We start from the raw sequence: 18,950 nt of genomic DNA, 5'->3' as shown, positions 1-18,950 counted from the left end.
AAAACAGGTCTCTGACCTTGATGTTTCACTCCTCGCGTCTTATCCCCATTTCTTTGTGCATCATGAATTTTAGATTGTGTGAAGAAATAGACTATCTTCCACCTGATCTTGCATGAACCTGTGGGAGCCTCTTTTTATGTTTTTATTTTGCTGAAGAGTGGGATAGACATGCTTTAGCTAAACCTATTAAAATAACATGGAGATACGGGAAATTCAATGAAATAAGGAGAGAAAATGTATTCTGCTCTCTATTTTGGTGCAGGATGAATTGAATATCCAAATAATATTTTTTAAAGTTTCCATCACCTCTCTCTTAACAATCTTGGTGAGCCCAGTTATGGATTTGACCAATTGCACAAGAGTGTCAGAGTTCATCTTGCTTGGATTCCCACATATTTGGGGAATGAACATCACCTTGTTCCTCGTGGTCCTCCTGCTCTACATTTTGTCAGTTGCAGGGAATGGTCTCATTATTGTCATGGTGAGAGTGGACCGTCGGCTCCAGAAGCCCATGTACTTCTTCCTTAGCAACCTCTCTTTCCTGGAGATGTGGTACACCACTGCCGTTGTTCCCATGATGTTGACTAACCTCCTGTCGGCAAAGACCACCATCTGCTTCTATTGTTGCATGGCCCAGTCCTACTTCCACTTCCTCTTTGGCATCACAGAGTTTTACATCCTCACGGTCATGTCCTTTGACAGGTACTTAGCCATCTGTCAGCCGCTCAGGTACACCACCATCATGACCTCCAATGTCTGCCTTCAACTTTCGCTGGTTACATGGCTAGGGGGCTTCTGCACCATCCTTTTGCAGACAGTGCTGGTCGTAAGGCTTCCCTTCTGTGGCTCCAATGTTGTCAACCATTTCTATTGCGACATTGGGCCCATGTTGAAGATCGCCGGTGGAGACACGCATCTTATTGAAGCCCTTGGCTTCCTGATTGCTGTGGCTGTGATCCTGGGCTCCCTGATGCTAACGGTGGTATCTTACATCTTCATCATCTCCACGATTCTGCGCATCCCATCAGCCAGCGGACAATGGAGGGCCTTCTCCACCTGTGCCTCCCACCTGACTGTGGTCAGCATCCTGTACGGGGCAGTCCTTTTTATCTACTTAAGACCTTCTGCCAAACACTCATCTTTCAGCCTCAACAAAGCCATCTCTGTGCTGAACACTGTGATCACTCCAGTGCTAAATCCTTTCATATACACCATCAGGAACAATGAAGTCAAGGAGGCTTTACGGAAAGCCTTAGGAAAGAAGGTGCAGAATCCACTTATGCTGTGAGATCTGGACTGTATTGGGAATACTTACAGAGCAATCTAGTGCTAGGGATAGAGGAGGTTTCCATGTGGTCCACATTTTTAACCAAACCACCCAAATTTGCACCTCTAGACTAGCAGGTGGGTCAGAAGAACATCTCACTTCTCCAAATTTCTTGGCTTATTTTTTTAAAAAAGGTACCCAAATGTCTAAAGGGCATATTCTATAAATGTGCATATTGTGTTCAAATATGTCCACTGTGACAATAACACTTGGCTGTGTTTAGATTAATTCCTCAGATAGAGGTATCCCAAGATGGAGATAAATAATTAAATACAGATCAAAGATAGAAATGGATTAATTGAAACCACAAAGAGTAGACAGAAGTCAACAAACCAACAAATTAAAAAAGGGACTGAATCCAGTATGAGGGGTTTTGTGAATAGAATACCAGTAGAATACCCTGGTAGTGGTTTGAATGAATTAAATCTTGCTTTTTGTTTAATAGGTCATTTTAGTTTTGTTAATTTTTTGGTTTTGTCATCGTTCAATCTTCTCTCCGCCCCTCCTTTTCTCTCTCTCTCTCTTTACTTCTTTTATATAATACACATTTATTTTGGATTCTTGACAGTTCAATTATATATGCTGTAATAACTATCTAGAAATATCTAATGTATGATTAGTTTGTTTTTTGCTTTTTTGTATGTTATGCTTGTAATATTTGTTTATAATTTTTTTTTTTAAAAAAGAAAGATATAGACTGCAGTTTGCTGATTCCTGCATTGCAGGGGGCTGGACTAGATGACTATGTACAGTTCTACGATTCCCTGAGAGAGAGCCAGCGTAGTGTAGTGGTTAAGAGCGGTGGACTCATAATCTGGTGAACCGGGTTCGATTCCCCGCTCCTCCACATGCAGCTGCTGGGTGACCTTGGGCTAGTCACACTTCTCTGAAGTCTCTCAGCCTCACTCACCTCACAGAGTGTTTGTTGTGGGGGAGGAAGGCAAAGGAGATTGTTAGCCGCTTTGAGACTCCTTAGGGTAGTGATAAAGCGGGATATCAAATCGAAACTCTTCTTCTTCTTCTTCTTCTGAGTCAGAAGAGGGATCATCGTTTTTCAAGGAAGGACTATATTGCTAATGATTCTCTGACTCCTGCAGTGGAAATGCATGGTGAAAGTGATACTAACAGTGCAAACCTGAAGGACTGATGCTAACCAGTGTGGAAAATTTAGATTGGACCACTGTTGTGACCCCAGTATAAAGCAGCTTCATATGCTCCTATGAGTAGTACTCAATCCTGAAATACGGGAGCTTATAATCACAGTCACTCATAGAGAGCCAGTGTGGTGTAGTGGTTAAGAGCGGTAGTCTTGTAATCAGGGGAAACGGGTTCGCGTCTCCGCTCCTCCACATGCAGCTGCTGGGTGACCTTGGGCCAGTCACACTTCTCTGAAGTCTCTCAGCCCCACTCACCTCACAGAGTGTTTGTTGTGGGGGAGGAAGGGAAAGGAGAATGTTAGCCGCTTTGAGACTCCTTCCGGTAGTGATAAAGCGGGATATCAAATCCAAACTCATAGGCACACATCCCCATGGAGAATCCAAAAATGCAGGCAGGTTTGCTTATCTTATAGTGAGCTGACAATTGATGGTATAGTGGTTAGCATGGTGGACTTAGGCTTGAAGACTGGGATCCACAACCCTGATCATCTGTGACATTCACTAAGTGACCTTGGGACAGTGCCTGATTGATCCTGGTCTATCTCACAGTCAGCATAAAGTGAGGTGACCCAACCCTTTTTCTGCGCCACTCTGGTGTCAGTGGAAAGTGGAACACAAATGTCAACTCTATTAAAGCATCATGTGGTCCATAGACTGCCATTTCTCATGATGGCTTGATTTGAATGGGAGAACAATTGCTTAATGCTGTACCATATATTGAATGCAATGAAAGTGCCTTTAAAAATAGCCAAGCAAGTCTTTTGCCAGGTTAACTAATGAAAACAGAACTTGTTTAACAACCCTGCTCCCCACTGCCACCAAGTTCACAATACTGGCAAATATAACTCCTGTTAATCCACTCTGAGAATTCTGGGGAGGGCAGAGGAGTAACAAACCATACTTCTCATTATTATTTGAGGGAGGCTTAAAGTGGTGCCTGGAACACCTAAGCTGTAACAATTGCTTGTACCGCCTCACAACTACATTTTGTACTGCAGAAGCTAGAAAGAAATTTCATACACTTTTCTACAAGATGCCTGTTGCACTTCACAAGTGTTGTCACGACACCTAGTGGCCAGACCCAAACAAAACACAAACCTTAAAATAGATGCAAGCATTATGCTATAAGCAATACAGTGGTACCTCAGGCTACATACGCTTCAGGTTACATACGCTTCAGGTTACAGACTCCGCTAACTCATAAATAGTGCTTCAGGTTAAGAACTTTGCTTCAGGATGAGAACAGAAATCGTGCTCCAGCAGTGCGGTAGCAGCAGGAGACCACATTAGCTAAAGTGGTGCTTTAGGTTAAGAACAGTTTCAGGTTAAGAACGGACCTCCGGAATGAATTAAGTACTTAACCCGAGGTACCACTGTATCTTCTTCTTCTTCTTCTTCTTCTTCTTCTTCTTCTTCTTCTTCTTCTTCTTCTTCTTCTTCCTCCTGCTGCTGCTGCTGCTGCTGCTGCTGCTGCTGCTGCTGCTGCTTTCTTAACCACCCAGGATGGGCTACAACAATTTAAAAATACAATATTAAAATTAGTTAAAGCAAGTTACTGTCAAGTTGGAACTAAAATATATAATTCAGGCGTCAAAGCCAAAAGTAAACTGGATGCAATTTCAGCATACAACAAGCAATACATAATCAAGGTGCCAGATTCACTTTTGTGGGGAGGGTATCCCACAGATTTGGGGCTGTCACAGATGAAATAATAATAATAATAATAATAATAATAATAATAATAATAATAATAGGAAGAAGAAGAAGAAGAAGAAGAAGAAGAAGAAGAAGAAGAAGAAGAAGAGATGCAAACTAAGGTCAATTTTTAAAATTCACCACAGCGATTAAAAAAAGAGTGAATAGTTGGGCTGCTTAAAAAATGCATTGCCACAAGAGGGCAGTAAACAATTTAATAGCACATTGGAATATAATAAGAAAAAAAGTGTTGAAACACCCTCCAAACACTGAAGAGAGTATTCACCAAATCTTCTTAGGAACAGAGTTCCAATCTTGGTGCTGTTCACATACCAGGTGCGGACGCCAGCCTTGCTGAAGATTGTCAGAACAATTCATTCCTTTGCTTGCTATCACATCCACCATAGTCAATAGCGTCACATTCATAGCATACATTTAAAGCACTTTGACAGTCACAGGGAATCCTGGGAGCTGTACTTTGTTAAGGCATAGCTTCCAACATGCCGCAGAAGAAAATCAGGATTTTCATCTTTTAGGGCCATGCTCCCGAGTGAATCATATGACTCGCACGAGATGGCACACACACCCCCAAATGTGCTTCTTTCAGGGTTTCTATCTTGTGGGAGCCAGGTGACTCATGCAAGAGTGCAGCCTCCCAAAATGTGCTTCTTTCAGAGCAGTGCTCTTGCGGCAGCCAAAACGGAACATCCCAGGATCCAATCAGAAGACAGGATGGCTTCTGTAACTCTAGGATGTCCTGCTCAAAACAGGACAGTTGAGAGGTATGGTTTAGGATGCTGGAAGTTGCAGCTCTGGGAAATTAGCACCATTAACAGCCTACAGTTCCCAGAATTAGACATGACTGTTAAAGTGGTATAGCAGTGCTTTAAGTGCTCATCTGCACCTATATTAACCCTATTAGGTTTCCCCAGGGAAACCCAGTCTTTAGCACTGAATCAGAATGTATGACAATTGGATTTTTGATGGATGGCTGTTTGTTCTTATTTAGTGCTAAAGTGCAGGTTTTCTGGGGGAAAGCAGTGGGGCAAAGGCAACCCACTCCGACTCATGCTTAGATAGCACGGGACAAGTAGAAAATCATTCAGATCTGTGATTTGTGGGCACAGGGAAAGCAGAAGTGTGGACAAGCCCAAAAATTATGGTATGGATGTGACCTCAATTGAGAAAATGAACCCAAGAGGATCACATTTGAGAGCAGCAGAGATCATACATGGGGGCAATCAATTGGTCTCAGATTCACCAGTCAATAATTAGAATAAGAAAAAGGACTGCACTGGAAGCCACATGGGCAAATATCTAATCTTAAAATTAGACCAGCCTCTTGGGGGCAGCAAAGGCCTAGAAATTAGAGGTAGCCGTATTGTTTTCTAGTTCTTGTGTGTGAAAACCACAGAAAGTTTCATATAACTTGTTGAGCCATACTTTCCTTCACCACCACCACAGCTGCTACGTTGGGGTTTTATAAATGAATTGCAGACTCTGTTTTTTATTGTTGGTGGGGGAGAAGCTGCTGTTTGCTTGCAGCGCTGTGGGTGGTGATGTGGCTCCATGGAAGGCAAAAAAAGTTAAGGTGAAGTTTGCAGAAAAGTGACTTTTGGCAAACAATGAGTAGAAAGTGGTTTCCTTTTTTATTGCTAAGAGGAAGGCTGCTTTTAGGATGCCTACCCCTACAAAAGTATATTACTACTACTACTACTACTACTACTATTATTATTATTATTATTATTATTATTATTATTATTATTATTAATTTATCCCCCACCCATCTGGCTGGGTTTCCCCAGCCACTCTGGGCGGCTTCCAACAGAATATTAAAAACACAATAACAAATCAAACATTAAAAACGTCCGTAAACAGGTCTGCCTTCAGGTGTCTTCTAAAAGTCAGATAGTTTTTTCTTTCCTTGACATCTGATGGGAGGGTGTTCCACAGGGAAGGCACCACTACCAAGAAGGCCCTCTGCCTGGTTCCCTGTAACCTCACTTCTCACAGGGAGGGAACTGCTAGAAGGCCCTCGGTGCTGGACCTCAGTGTCCGGGCTGAATGATGGGGTTGGAGATGCTCCTTCAGGTATACCGGGCTGAGGCCATTTACAGCTTTAAAGGTCAGCACCAACACTTTGAATTCTGCTCAGAAACGTACTGGGAGTCAATGTATGCCTTTTAGGACTGGTGTTATATGTTCTCGGCAGCCACTCCCAGTATGGTTTCAGGGGGTAGTGAGGAATGGATACATTTAAATGTCTTTTTTGAAAAGTTCCCCATGCTAAAACCAGTTCTCCACACCTGGGTTTCAATTATTCTGATCTGTGAAGCTTCCAGACTAAACGAAGAATACTAGAAGAGTCCTATTAAATCAGAACAACATCCCACGTAGTCCAGCATTATGTTCTCAAAATAGCCAGACAGTTGCCTCTACGAAGCCCTTAAGCAAACAGAGGAAGTTTTTTCTTCCCCGGACACACAGCAAAAACATGAACCAGCATCTTTAGAACTGATATAATTCACTAATGAGCCATAAAGAAAGGGTTTTCCAAATAGTTAAGGGATTTTGTGGAGTTGTCCTATTTTCTGAAGGTCCTGAAGGTCCTGCTTCTAATTAGCTTTGGCTTGAATTAAGTTTGTGGAACTTGTGGCCCTGCAAATGATTTGGACTCCAACTTCCATCAGTCCTAGGCTTCGTGGCCAGAGACCTTGAGAGTTGTAGTCCAATAGGGTGCTAAGAAGTGAAGCTCCCCAGGATTCTCCATCGCTGCTAAAGTTCCATGGAGAATCCAGAGAACTGTACTTTTTTGAGCATGCTGGGAATTACAGCTCTGGGAGACTATCACACTGAACAAACTATAGTTTTCAGGATCCTCCTTGACTTTTAAAGTCGATACAAGGGTGGTTTCAATGTATAATGCAGATGCCACCTAGAAAATGATCACTTTGATGGCCAACTACTTAGGGGCAGAAAACATACATGAGCAGAAGGGCAATCCATTATGCTCACATCCACCACAGTCTACAATTAGAATAAGAAAATGAGCTAAGCTGAATCACATTGGAGGAGGACCACTTGAGGCAAGATCTCATCTAACACTGGATGACAATTCTCTTGGGGGCAGCAAAAGAGTACTAATTAGAGGCAGCTGTCTTATTTTGTAGTTTCCGTTGTGAAAACCACAGAAAGTTTCTATATAACTTGTTGAGCCATATTTTCACCTACCAGCACTCCAGCTGTTACTGTTGGGTTTCACAAATTAGTTGCAGACTCTGTTTTTTTGTTGTTGCTGCTGCTGTTGATGGGAGAGGCGCTGTTTTGTCACATGGCTGTTGGTGGCACTGTGGCTCCATGGAAGGCAAAAAGTTTAAGATGAGGTTGCAGGAAAATCACCTTTGAACAGCAAGAAGAAAGTGGTTTTCTTTTTCTATTGCTAAGAGAAATGAGAATGACAACTGTGGGCAGTATAGTCCTACGAAAATACAGTTTCAGGTGACAGCGAGGAGTGGAAACATTTCCCTGCAAAGTTTCCCAAGCTAAGACATAACTGTGTTTCAGTTCATCTGACTGTGAAGCCTCCAGACTAAACTCAGAATATAAGAAGAGTCCTACTGGCTCAAACCCAAAACCCACCTAGTCAAGGGTTCTGTTCTCACAATGGCCATTCAGATGTGACCAGGAAACAGAGCAAAATGATCTTCCTTTGTAACTGACTAAGGCAGCAATCCTATGCACAAGAAGCTGGCATAAAGGTACACCAGATCCAAATCCTGTTCACAGTGGGGTTATAGCCACTTTCCTCTTAAGGCCGGCAAAGGAAAAACAAGCATTTAAAATAGTGTTCTATGCCAAGTTGCCAAGTCATATGGCTGAGTTGAACTGGCTTAAGGTTCAGCCTAACTCCCCACCACCAAAAAAAATTCTGATACTACCATGCCCCTGGAAAGCTGGTGTATCTTCAACAAGGTATGCTTGTGTATCTTCAGCTGAACTAGGGTTGGGGACTTAATGCTGTCTGAGCCAAGATGAACAAAGAACCAGCCATCTGAGTGGGAGATCTGCTGCATCCAATGAATCTTGCCATAGGATTGCACTTTAAGGAGCCATAAAAACAGTCCACAAGGAAGGGTTTTTCCATTGGCTAAGGGATTTTGCAGAGCTGCCCTGCTTTCCCAAAGGTACACAGCATTGCCCCCTCTCTCTACACACACACACACACACACACACACACACACACACACCAGTGGCTGATGGAATGTGCAATATGGTTGTGATGATGTACAGGTGAAAACCAAAGTTATCAGGAGAGTGTTACGATATAGAAGCAATGCGGCTGCGAGCTGCTAGCTTGGAAGCAAAACATAATGGGAATGTTGGGACTGTTTCCATGGGAAACAGAGGGACAATCTATTCACAGTGCGAAGCACCGGAATTAGCTCAGAGTGTAATATGAGCTGTACAGGAAGTACAGTAGGTGGAGTTTGTCTCTCTCTGCTGTTGGAGTTTGAAGAGAGCAGACGTGTTTTTCTGTAACACTGCAAAGACAGAAATAAAGGCATGTAAATACATTTCTGTCTATCTCGTTCCCCTGCCCCTGGGGGGGGGGGACAGGAAAGAGTGGTGTGTTCTTCTCATGCTGAGGAGGATCGCCGATCGCGACCTTGCCTGGATCCTGCCGGAGAATGCAGACAGGGAGGTCAACCGGTGATTCAAGCCGGGTGCCTGGAGAGTGGCTGGCCAGTTTCTCCTGATAATGGCTTGAATCCTAACAGAGAGAACCCAGTACTGTAACTGCAGTTGACATGAAGCTCAAGGAAAGTAGTGTCTTTACAGGCTAGATTCAGCACTAGGATGATATCACAGAAGTAGTGGTCAATTACATTTGGACCACAGAATGGGAGTTGAGAAAGGATCATTATTGATGGAAGAACAGATGGAAGAGCTCCAAGCCAAGCTGGAACTACAAGCTGGGAAGTCAACCAAGCACTCATGACGATGGATTAACTCAATATGTTGTAGATGGGTACATACTGATGGAAGGCCATTACAGTCTCCAGAATGTAACCACAAGTTCCCAAGAAGAAATAGAAGTATATATAGCAGCTTCGTCACGCTGGCCACGTGATCCAGAAGTGTCTGCGGACAGCGCTGGCTCCCGGCCTCTAGAGTGAGATGAGTGCACAACCCTAGAGTCTGTCAAGACTGGCCCGTATTGGCAGGGGTACCTTTAACACCCTAGAAAAGAAACTGGTTACCAGCTGCTGTTAGTAGAAGAATATGTGTAGCTGTACAGAGATGACGTCAGGGAATAAATGAAGGAGCACTTTTGAAATGCAAACTAGCTTTGTTTCCTCTGGAATATATAAAAACACATTGATGATGATGCCTAGTATACCCAGGGCAAATAGATGACACAAGGCTGCTGAACCCAAGGCAAGGATTACTCTGGTGTGATGAAGTTCTTTGGTTGCATTTGCTCTGCCCTGTGGCTTTTCTTGGCTGGTGAGTAGCAGTGGCAAAACCTTTGTTAAAACTTAGTTCTCTAATTGGCATTATTACCATTATCTCATACCTGTATGTCAATGTTCAGTATTTTATTTCACCATCTCCTATGTTGTGCTTCATTTGTAGAATCTTCTGGATCTGTCACTTTGACACAACCCAAGTCAGTAATGGCATCCCCTGGGGGCTCCGTAATGCTGGACTGTGTAGTATCTGGATACAATATTGATGATAACCACATGTATTGGTTCCGTCAACCCCCTGGGAAAGGCCTTGTTATCATAGCAGGCTTCCGAACTGGATATACTGCAGACATTGCCAATGAATTTAAAGGACGTGTGACACCTTCCACCAGTGGTTCAACAGCAAAGCTAGCGATGAGTGCCCTGACCATTTCGGATGCTTGTGTCTACTATTGTGCCAGATCAGCCACACTAATGTAGGTCAGGCTTGTCATTGTACAATATCCTCTAGAGGAGCCCAAACATATGGCTCAGTGCATCTTTTTGATTGGTTTCCATTCCTTGTTTCAATGAGCAAAGATTTAAGAGAAAGTAGTTTTACTTATTCCTATGGGAGTCAGAAAGAGGAAGTTCGTTAGTCTAACTATTTAGCTGATACATATGTTTCCTGCCATCCTAATATATAAAAAGAAGCAAAACAAAAACAAAAACCAACCAACACCACTCAGGCTGTTTTACAATAACGTACCACAGCGCATACCATTGCAATTCAATATAACAATATAAAAGAACTGAGTGGTGGTGACAGAAGATGGGGTCAGCACTTAAAAATCATAAATCATTTTCAAAACGAGTCAACATACAACAACAACCATGGTTCTCAAATAGATCCACAACCGAAGTGATAGATATCCTTGGTGGGGGGACATTTTTTGTGATTTTGGGAATGTAGCCTTTCTTGAGGCTCTGGAAAATAATCAGCTGCCCTTACCCACCCCTGAACAAGGAAAACACAGAGTTTAAACTAAATCTAAACAAAACATTGTCTGCCTCATGAAATAAAAGTTTGCCAGAAGGTCCTCATCAACCGGGAAGGTCGTCACCAATGCTAGCTCTACTCACAGCAGACCTGTTGAAATGAATGGATCTTCTTCTTCTTCTTCCTCAGCACCTCACCTCCATCCTTGGATATACACCTCTTCGGGTTCTCTGCAGTGTTCTCTGTTTGCTGTCTGCACTCACATAAGCCCTGCTGTTAGTTTTAGACCATCTATCCACCACATAAATTGTTGTCCCCTGGGTCTTTTAAAATTATTACTTCCTTAGCCACATTTACTATCCTAACTATTTTGATTCTTTTACAAAAATAAAAATAAAAATCCACATATTATAATGTTGCCTGAGAACTGTCTTTATCCCCCTGCTCTACAGCTTTTAGCCTCTTGGAGTAGTTTAATGTATACTATATAGCAATTGCTGTATAATTGTCCATTGGAGCAGTTAACCCCCTGGGAAGATAGGAGCTGATATGCCAACCATCCCTCCCTTGAACTTTCCATGCACAATGTCCCTGTACATTGGTTGCCTCCATGTACCCATGAATTCTATCCACAGGCATTCAAGACTGGTTGGGCTGACAATAGACTAGGAAGCCATCATGTCAAACCATTCAACCAAGAATATTTGGAACAGGAGAATTTGGAACAAGCAGGCCACAGGAGGAAACAAACTCCATGGTGCCAGTGCCTGCCGATCTGTACAACAAAAATGATTGTAGGCATATATTTACTACTTCACTTTAGAGCTGGGCTGAGCAGCCAATTCCACCCTATTTCAGTCTCACTGGCACACAATTGCAGCTCTGTTCTCTTCCATTCTGTTCTGTTGCATCCTGTTGGATCCTGTTCCATTGTGTGCATTTTGTACGCATTTTGTGCACTTCCAATGTAACATACACAGTTTTCAATGCATTCACCAGTAAAATAAACATGTGTGGGGAGGAAGTACTTCCGTCTGTACTTTTTGTGCATCTGGTGAAATGCAGAACCCAACTAGGAGTTTCATTCTGATCCTCAAACAATTTGGGGGAGCGACAGGTTCATGTGCAGTGAAAGGCAGACCAACTCTTGCCCCATCTCTACTTTTCTTTTCCAAGTAGACATATAAGCTTTGCAGTGTCTTTCATCACCTCCTTCACCTTCTCATTTCAGAGTGTATATATGAATGGATTAAATAAAGGAGTCACCACAGTATGAAGAATAGCCACAGTTTTGTAAAGACCTGATGTATGGGTTTTCTCCATGTCAGGGAACTGACATCGGAGCTAGAGGCAGAGGGAAGGCTCTCAAATGATGCTGGAGAAGGGCCCAGCAGGGAGAGAGGCAGCTCCACAGATGGGGAAGCAAATCAGCGCAACACCAGGGATATAGAGGGGCTGATGGGGGAATCAACGAGAGGGCTCCAGGACTCTTCACCGGACACCAGCGGGGAGAGCACGGGTCCTCCGCTACCCATGCCCACCCTGCGCAGAAGACTTCCGCGCAGAGAGAGTAGGAGGAGACTGGGTGTCAAACAACTTTTATGTTGGAAAAGATTTAAGAAACGCCCACTGACGGATTCTGCTAGCGACTGAGGCAGCCACGAAGTGAAGGGCTGCCCAGACTGAAAGGTTTAGCAAGGCAACAAAGCCTGGAGAGGCGGCAACTTACGCATGAGCAACCCATACACATTACACTCCGGCAGCAACTACATGAAAATGGAGCATCCGTAGAAGACAGACACCAATGTGATGTGAGCCGTACAGGTGGAAAAAGCCTTCTGCCTTCCAGTGGCGGATGGGATGTGCACTATGGTGGTGGTGATGCACAGGTAGGACACCGAAGTTAACAGCAGTGGACTCAACACTACCATGGCAGTTGACGCATAGCTCAGCCACTCAAGTGCAGTTGTGTCCCTATAAGCTAACCTCAACACTGGGATATCACAGAAGCAGTGGTCAATGACTTTTGGACCACAGAATGGGAGCTGGAAGCAGACAATAGTTGATGAAAGAACAGACAGAAAGGTTCCAGCCAAGTCCCAACAGCAAGCTGGAATGTGAACCAGCCACTCATGATGATGGGATAACGCAATGGGTTGATCGAAGGCCATCACAGCCACTAGAATGTATTCACAAGTTCCCAACAAGAAATAGAAGTACATTTGGATCATGCAGCCCATGAAGGAGATTACTTTAGTAACTGTGATCATGTTCATCAGCATTTTTGGGACAATGGCAGAGGTGAAGCAGACTCCTGAGAAGGAGAGGTTACAAAGGAGCCAGTACATGGGGGTGTGAAGACGGTAATCTTTCCACACTAGGAATATGATCATGAAGTTCCCAACTAATATTAATGTATAGGTCACCACCATGGTCAGGAACACAAGAACCTTCACTTTCTGGATGCCAAGAAAACCTACTAAGAAGAATTATTTCACCACAGTGTGATTTCCACATCTCATGGCTTCTTCTGTTTTAAAATGTTTGCAGGAATACAGAAAGTTTCATGACTTTGAGGCAGATGGAAATCAGGAGCAAAATGAGGACAATTCAACCCATTGTAAAGGTGAAGGACCTCTGGATAGTTAAGTCCAGTCAAATTCGACTATGTGTGAGGCTCTCATCTCCACTTTCAGGATGAGGGAGCTGGCGTTTGTCCACAGATAGCTTTCTGGGTCATGTGGCCAGCATGACTAAACTGCTTCCGGAGCAACAGGACACTGTGATGAGTGCCAGAGTGCACAGAAACATCATTTGCCTTCCTGCCACAGAGGTACTCATTTATCTACTTGTGATGGTGTGCTTTCAAACTGCTAGGCTGGCCAGAGCTGGGACAAAGCAACGGGAGCTCACCCCATCACATGGATTCGAACTGATGACCTTGTGATCGACAAGCCCAAGAGGTTTAGTGGTTTAGTTCACAGTGCCACTCCCATCCCCATAGTGATAGTGCATGGCTATATAAAATTACAATGTTCCTTTGGATGAATATGAATATGTAATAGCAAGCCGGTCAGAGATGGAAGAAATCCTTCTCCTTTCTGTTTTAAATATTTACAGATTTCTTATATCTTTCTTGTTTTGCAAATTATTATAACATGATCCAATCCGTTTAAATCATTTGTGCATCCTAATCATCATAACTGGGGATAGCTAAGTATATTGCTTGATATTTCCTATGAAATGATGCAATGGGTAATGTATAATGGAAAGCAAAGGCTGTAGGCAGAACAGTTTGGCTCCTCCCCCCCACCCCCAAAGAGCACCCCAGGAGCACAGGGCAACAGCGATTTGGCTCCAGGGACCACACATTTGCTCCATAAGACGCACAGACATTTCCCCTTACTTTTTAGGAGGGAAAAAGAATGTCCTATGGAGCGAAAAATACGGTATGTTAAGATAACTTAATTGGAAAAGCTTGCAAATAAATAGATAGGCTTAGGATTTAAATATGTAAGGATAAGATTTAAGATGTTTAAAGTCATACTAGAAAAAATGAAAGCTGTTAAGTGACCATGTTAATTTTTGAGAAAATCGATTTTGGAAAACTCTTAAAATGAGATATAATGAATGTCAACCAAGGGGATTTGAGGAAGTCACTTAATAATGTTGCCAAGACTTAAACAGGATGTTTGTTTGTTTGTTTGTTTGTGTGTGTGTGTTTTGAATTAGTGAAAACCATTTTTTTTTTTAAAAAAAAAAGAAGAAATAAGGAATTGGTGGTAGAGAGCCCATCAGAAGCCCCCAAGAACCTTGAAGAAAAGGTAGGATACAAATGTGGTAGAACCCAAAGGTCATATGGCTACCTATAATTTTAAAATGTGATGCACAGCTTTATGGATATGTAATATTTGCACCGTCATTTCAAGCAAGGCCAACTCCAACTTTATTTTCTTAATATAAATTTCATAAGAACCTGGCTACTGATTAGGCCAAAGCCCTTCTAATCCAGCATCCAGCTCTCACAATGATCATCCCAGATGGCCTTGGGAAGCCCACAAGAAATACATGAGCTCAGGAGCAGCAGCTGTGACTCAGTGGCATTTTGCCTCCGACACTGCCGGTAGTACACAGCCGTTATGACTAGTGGTCATCAGTAGACCTGTCCTCCAAAGGCAGCTCTCTGCCATCACGTACCTTAAGAAATATCCCCCAACAATATTTGAAACGTGAGTGGCGATGGATGAAAGGATTCCTCCATGAAAAGGGTTTGTTGTTAATTGCTATGGAGGAGCGCAGGAGAACTGTCTCAATGAAAAGAACTCAGAGATAATGATAATAAATGCCTTCTCCTGGAGTCCAGTTCTTTTGTCTATCACATTAGAATGTCTCTTATTAAAACTATCCTCTGCAATCCCATTTTGCTGAAACTCAAGCTGAGCCAAAAGTTGCCAGTGGAAAATGTAAATGTACAGTACTAACGAGTGGTTGTTTTTCTCACGGGAGGTGCAGTAAACTCGGAAATTCCATGATAATTGTTGTTGATTATGCAAATTCTTCAAAGTATGCAAATGGAAGAAGACATCAAAGCAATAATCGGAACAAATTAATAAGAAGCATGCAGTGATACAGGCCCAACAGAGACAAGTCTCTGTGGCATCCCTTAAACTGTGGAACTCCCTCCCTACAAATAGTTGTCTTGCACCTTTATTATACAATTTTTGTCATATGAACCCCAGGGTACTCAATATGTACTTCTGTTATCCTGGCATTTTTAAAAAAAATGTTTTTATTAAAGATTTTCTTGAGTTAAAAAAGTATGTACATCGTCTGTTTTCTGGTCCTAAAGCCTGTTTACAGATCAATTATATCCAAAGTGAGACTTTAATGGTGTATACAGTATAAGATTGGGGGAAGGAAGAGAAAGGGGGAGAGATAGAAAGGGGGAATAGAATGGGGGAGAAGGGGATAGAAAACTTTAATTCTTTTACCAGAAAGAGGGAGACCCTCAGCCACACCAGACCTAAGTAGGCGAGGCCACGCCCCGCCCCCCGCGCCAGCCGATTGGCTGGCTCGGGGTATGAGGCATCTGAGGATTCCCTGCTATCCCGGGGGCTGAAGCCAGCCCCCGCGAGTGTGGGCAGGGGCATGAAGCCCGCAACCCCACCTGCTCTCTAGCTCGGAAGTGGCTTTCTTTTACAAGACATGGCAAGGGAATGGCATCCACAATATAAAAAAATACTGCTCTATAATCCCACAAGCTCCTCTCTCTATCATTAATAACAGAAAACTTATTCTGCCCTGGAGATCTGAGTCTCTCAATAGTGGTGGAGTTGGGTAATATGGTGTCCTGGTGTGAGGCCAAAATTTGGCGCCCCACGCACAGTCCTTGCACTAACTCCCACCTCTTTCCCAAAGCTGGAAAAGTGCTAAGGTTTGGGAAGGAGGCTTGAGGGCTCTAAGACCTTGTCAGAGCCTCACACCTGCTTTCCATAGCCTAATGCCTCTCTTCCCTGGTTCTGGGATGGTGCCCCCTTGATTCCAGTGTGCACCTCCTGGACAGCCCTAAATCCACCCCTGCTCTCAACCAAACTAATTTTCAAGAACTTAAGAGACTTATAGTTGGAACAGAGCAAAAACCCATCATAGTATAGCATATGCTATGCACCAGGGGCCTTCTTCTGGTTCCCTCACTGTGAGAAGTGAAGCTACTGGAAACCAGGTAGAGGGCCTTCTCAGTAGTGGCACCCACTCTGTGGAACTCTCTCTCTCCAGATGTCAAGGAGATAAGTAACTAAATAACCCTTGGTATTTTCAAGGCATAGGAGGAGGTCCACCCATTATGGTCTATTTTTTTATTAATCATTGAATTCAAAACACAATGCTGGAAGAGCTAAAAAAGAAACCTCCTTTTCGCATTTTTCCGCAGGGCTGCTTTGAAATCTTTGTTTCGGATTGTGTAAATGAAAGGGTTTAACAAGGGAATGAAACTAGTGTGCACAACAGATACTGCTTTGTTGACTTGTGTGTTACCATGGGTTGAAGGCCTTAAGTACATGACCATGAGCACCAGGTAGAACATGGTGATGACTATAAGATGGGAGGCACAAGTGACAAATGCTTTTGATCGTCCAGTGGCTGAAGGGATTTGAATAATAGTGGCTATAATGCATGTATAAGAGATCAGTGAAAGGCCAAAAGAACCCCACATGATGGCTGCACCATATATGAGACCTATCAGCTCCATTAAACTGGTGTCGGCACAGGCCAGTTTCAGAACTGGTCCAACATCACAAAAGAAGTGGTCTATGACATTGTTTCCACAGAACGGGAAAGTCCACACTACTACAGACTGAGAAAAGATGATCACAAACCCTACAACCCAACTCATCCGGGTCAAGTTCAGGCAGAGTCTGTTGGTCATGATGGTTTTATAGAGCAAAGGTTTGCGAATGGCAATGTAACGATCAAAAGACATGACTGTGAGAGTGATGAATTCAACAGCGCTAGCTGCAAAAACTACGAATCCTTGTGCCATGCAGCATGCAAAGCAGATTGTGGTTTTGCCTGAGAAGACATTGACCAACATCTTCGGTACTACTGTTGTTGTGGTGCAGATCTCGGCCATGGAGAAGTTGACGAGAAAGAAGTACATTGGCGTATGCAGCATGGGTTCCATGCAAACAATCACAATTATTAAGCTATTTCCTGTTAGTGTGAGAAGATACATCACTAGAAGTATGGTAAAGAATGGCATCTTTAGTCCATGAAGTTCAGGAAATCCCAGGAGAATAAACTCAGTGACAAATGTGACATTGACCATGTCGTTTCTTCCTTCCTGAAATAATGCAAGCAAACAAAATGTTTTTTTCCCCAGAAGAAGAAGAAGGAGGAGGAGGAGGAGGAGGAGGAGGAGGAGGAGGAGGAGAGTCTCAAAGCGGAGTCTCAAAGCAGATAACAATCTCCTTTCCTTTCCTTCCTGACAACAAACACTCTGTGAGGTGAGTGAGGCTGAGAGACTTCAGAGAAGTGTGACTAGCCCAAGGTCACCCAGCAGCTGCATGTGGCGGAGCAGGGAAGCGAACGCAGTTCACCAGATTATGAGTCCACCGCTCTTAACCACTACACCACACTGGCTGACAGCAGCAATAAGTAGCAGCATTTCAAGGTTAAATGTAATAAGAACAGATATTTCACCCATATGTGTACAGCACCCAGAACAAATGAACAGACAGGCTTGTTCTTAAGGTTATACTCACCTGAAAGATACAATAGCATATACCACCATGTGTTGCGTGCACAAAGTGGACTGCAAAATAGGAGAGGCAATGAGGTATAGAAATGTGGGGTAGTCTTGTGTGCAAAGGGAGAAAGAGGAGTTAGGGAAAGGGGGTGAAGGTGGAAATGGGGGTGCAAAGCATTTTTTAAAGTGGGGAGTAGTAGGCATGAGAATGGGGTGAATATGAAAGAAGGGGCAAGAAAAGGTCTACAGAAAAAGAGGGAATGGTGGCTTCAACATTGTGTGAAAGGTAAATAGTAGTTAGGAGGAGGAAGATGCAGGAGGATACCATTGGGTGGTTTCATGCAAGGGTTGTTGGAAAATACGAGGAGGAGGAGGAGGACGTGGAGACATTGACCTGGGTGTGAAGGTAAAAACAGGAGTGCAAAGTGGGACTGTGGAATAGCAGACAGAAGTGGCTTCAAAAATGGGGTTGAGAAGACGAAAAGCAAGCTTAGTAATTGCATGGAGTGGGAAGAGTAAGTAGGAGCTTATTGTAGAGAGGGATGTAAGGGGAGTTGGCATACATTGCTGTGGAATGATCATTTGCCAGTGCTTTTTTTCAAAAAAAAAAAATATTTAGGGGTACTCTCATTTTCCTGCTCATATTGAAATACTGCTGCTCAATGAGGCCAAACTTAGAGTCACAAAATGTTTAGGGGTATGCGTACCCCCAGAAAAAAAGCACTGTCAATTGCTAGAAATGTATTAGGGGAGAAACAGCTTAAATTATATTATTAGCTACAGTGGTACCTCTGGCTGCGAACAAAATCCATTTTGGAGGTCCGTTCATAACCGGAAACCACTCATAACATGAAGCGCACTTCCGCTAATGGCACCTCCTACTGCGATTTCCACTCGGAACCCTGGGCAAAGTTCGCAACCAGGAGCAGCTCCTTCCACGTTCGTGGAGCTCTTAACACGGAGCATGTGCTACCAGAGGCGTTTGCAACCAGAGGTACCACTCTATCATTCATTCATCTATCTATTTATCATCTATCTATCTATCTATCTATCTATCTATCTATCTATCTATCTCTAT

General features: G+C 43.3%; 3 protein-coding genes across 3 annotated transcripts; 1 reads left to right on the top strand and 2 right to left on the bottom strand.

The window, feature by feature from the left end:
- Positions 1–403: 403 nt before the first annotated feature.
- LOC310692585 (olfactory receptor 6X1-like) lies at positions 404–1,288 on the top strand (the record flags this gene model as incomplete). The annotated part of the gene is made up of 1 exon (XM_083473528.1): positions 404–1,288. The coding sequence occupies one exon, from the start codon at positions 404–406 to the stop codon at positions 1,286–1,288; it is 885 nt and encodes a 294-aa protein (XP_083329654.1).
- Positions 1,289–12,395: 11,107 nt separating this feature from the next.
- LOC310692584 (olfactory receptor 6M1-like) lies at positions 12,396–13,061 on the bottom strand (the record flags this gene model as incomplete). Its single annotated transcript, XM_083473527.1, has 1 exon — positions 12,396–13,061. One exon carries the CDS (start codon positions 13,059–13,061, stop codon positions 12,396–12,398), a length of 666 nt encoding a protein of 221 aa, XP_083329653.1.
- A 3,461-nt stretch (positions 13,062–16,522) lies between these two features.
- On the bottom strand, positions 16,523–17,452 carry LOC310692583 (olfactory receptor 6X1-like; the record flags this gene model as incomplete). Its single annotated transcript, XM_083473526.1, has 1 exon — positions 16,523–17,452. The coding sequence occupies one exon, from the start codon at positions 17,450–17,452 to the stop codon at positions 16,523–16,525; it is 930 nt and encodes a 309-aa protein (XP_083329652.1).
- Positions 17,453–18,950: the final 1,498 nt, after the last annotated feature.

The sequence above is a fragment of the Podarcis liolepis genome (assembly GCF_965112155.1).
Source record: "Podarcis liolepis genome assembly, chromosome: 13".
Lineage (NCBI taxonomy): Eukaryota > Metazoa > Chordata > Lepidosauria > Squamata > Lacertidae > Podarcis > Podarcis liolepis.
This window is presented reverse-complemented; position numbering and strand designations above follow the sequence as displayed.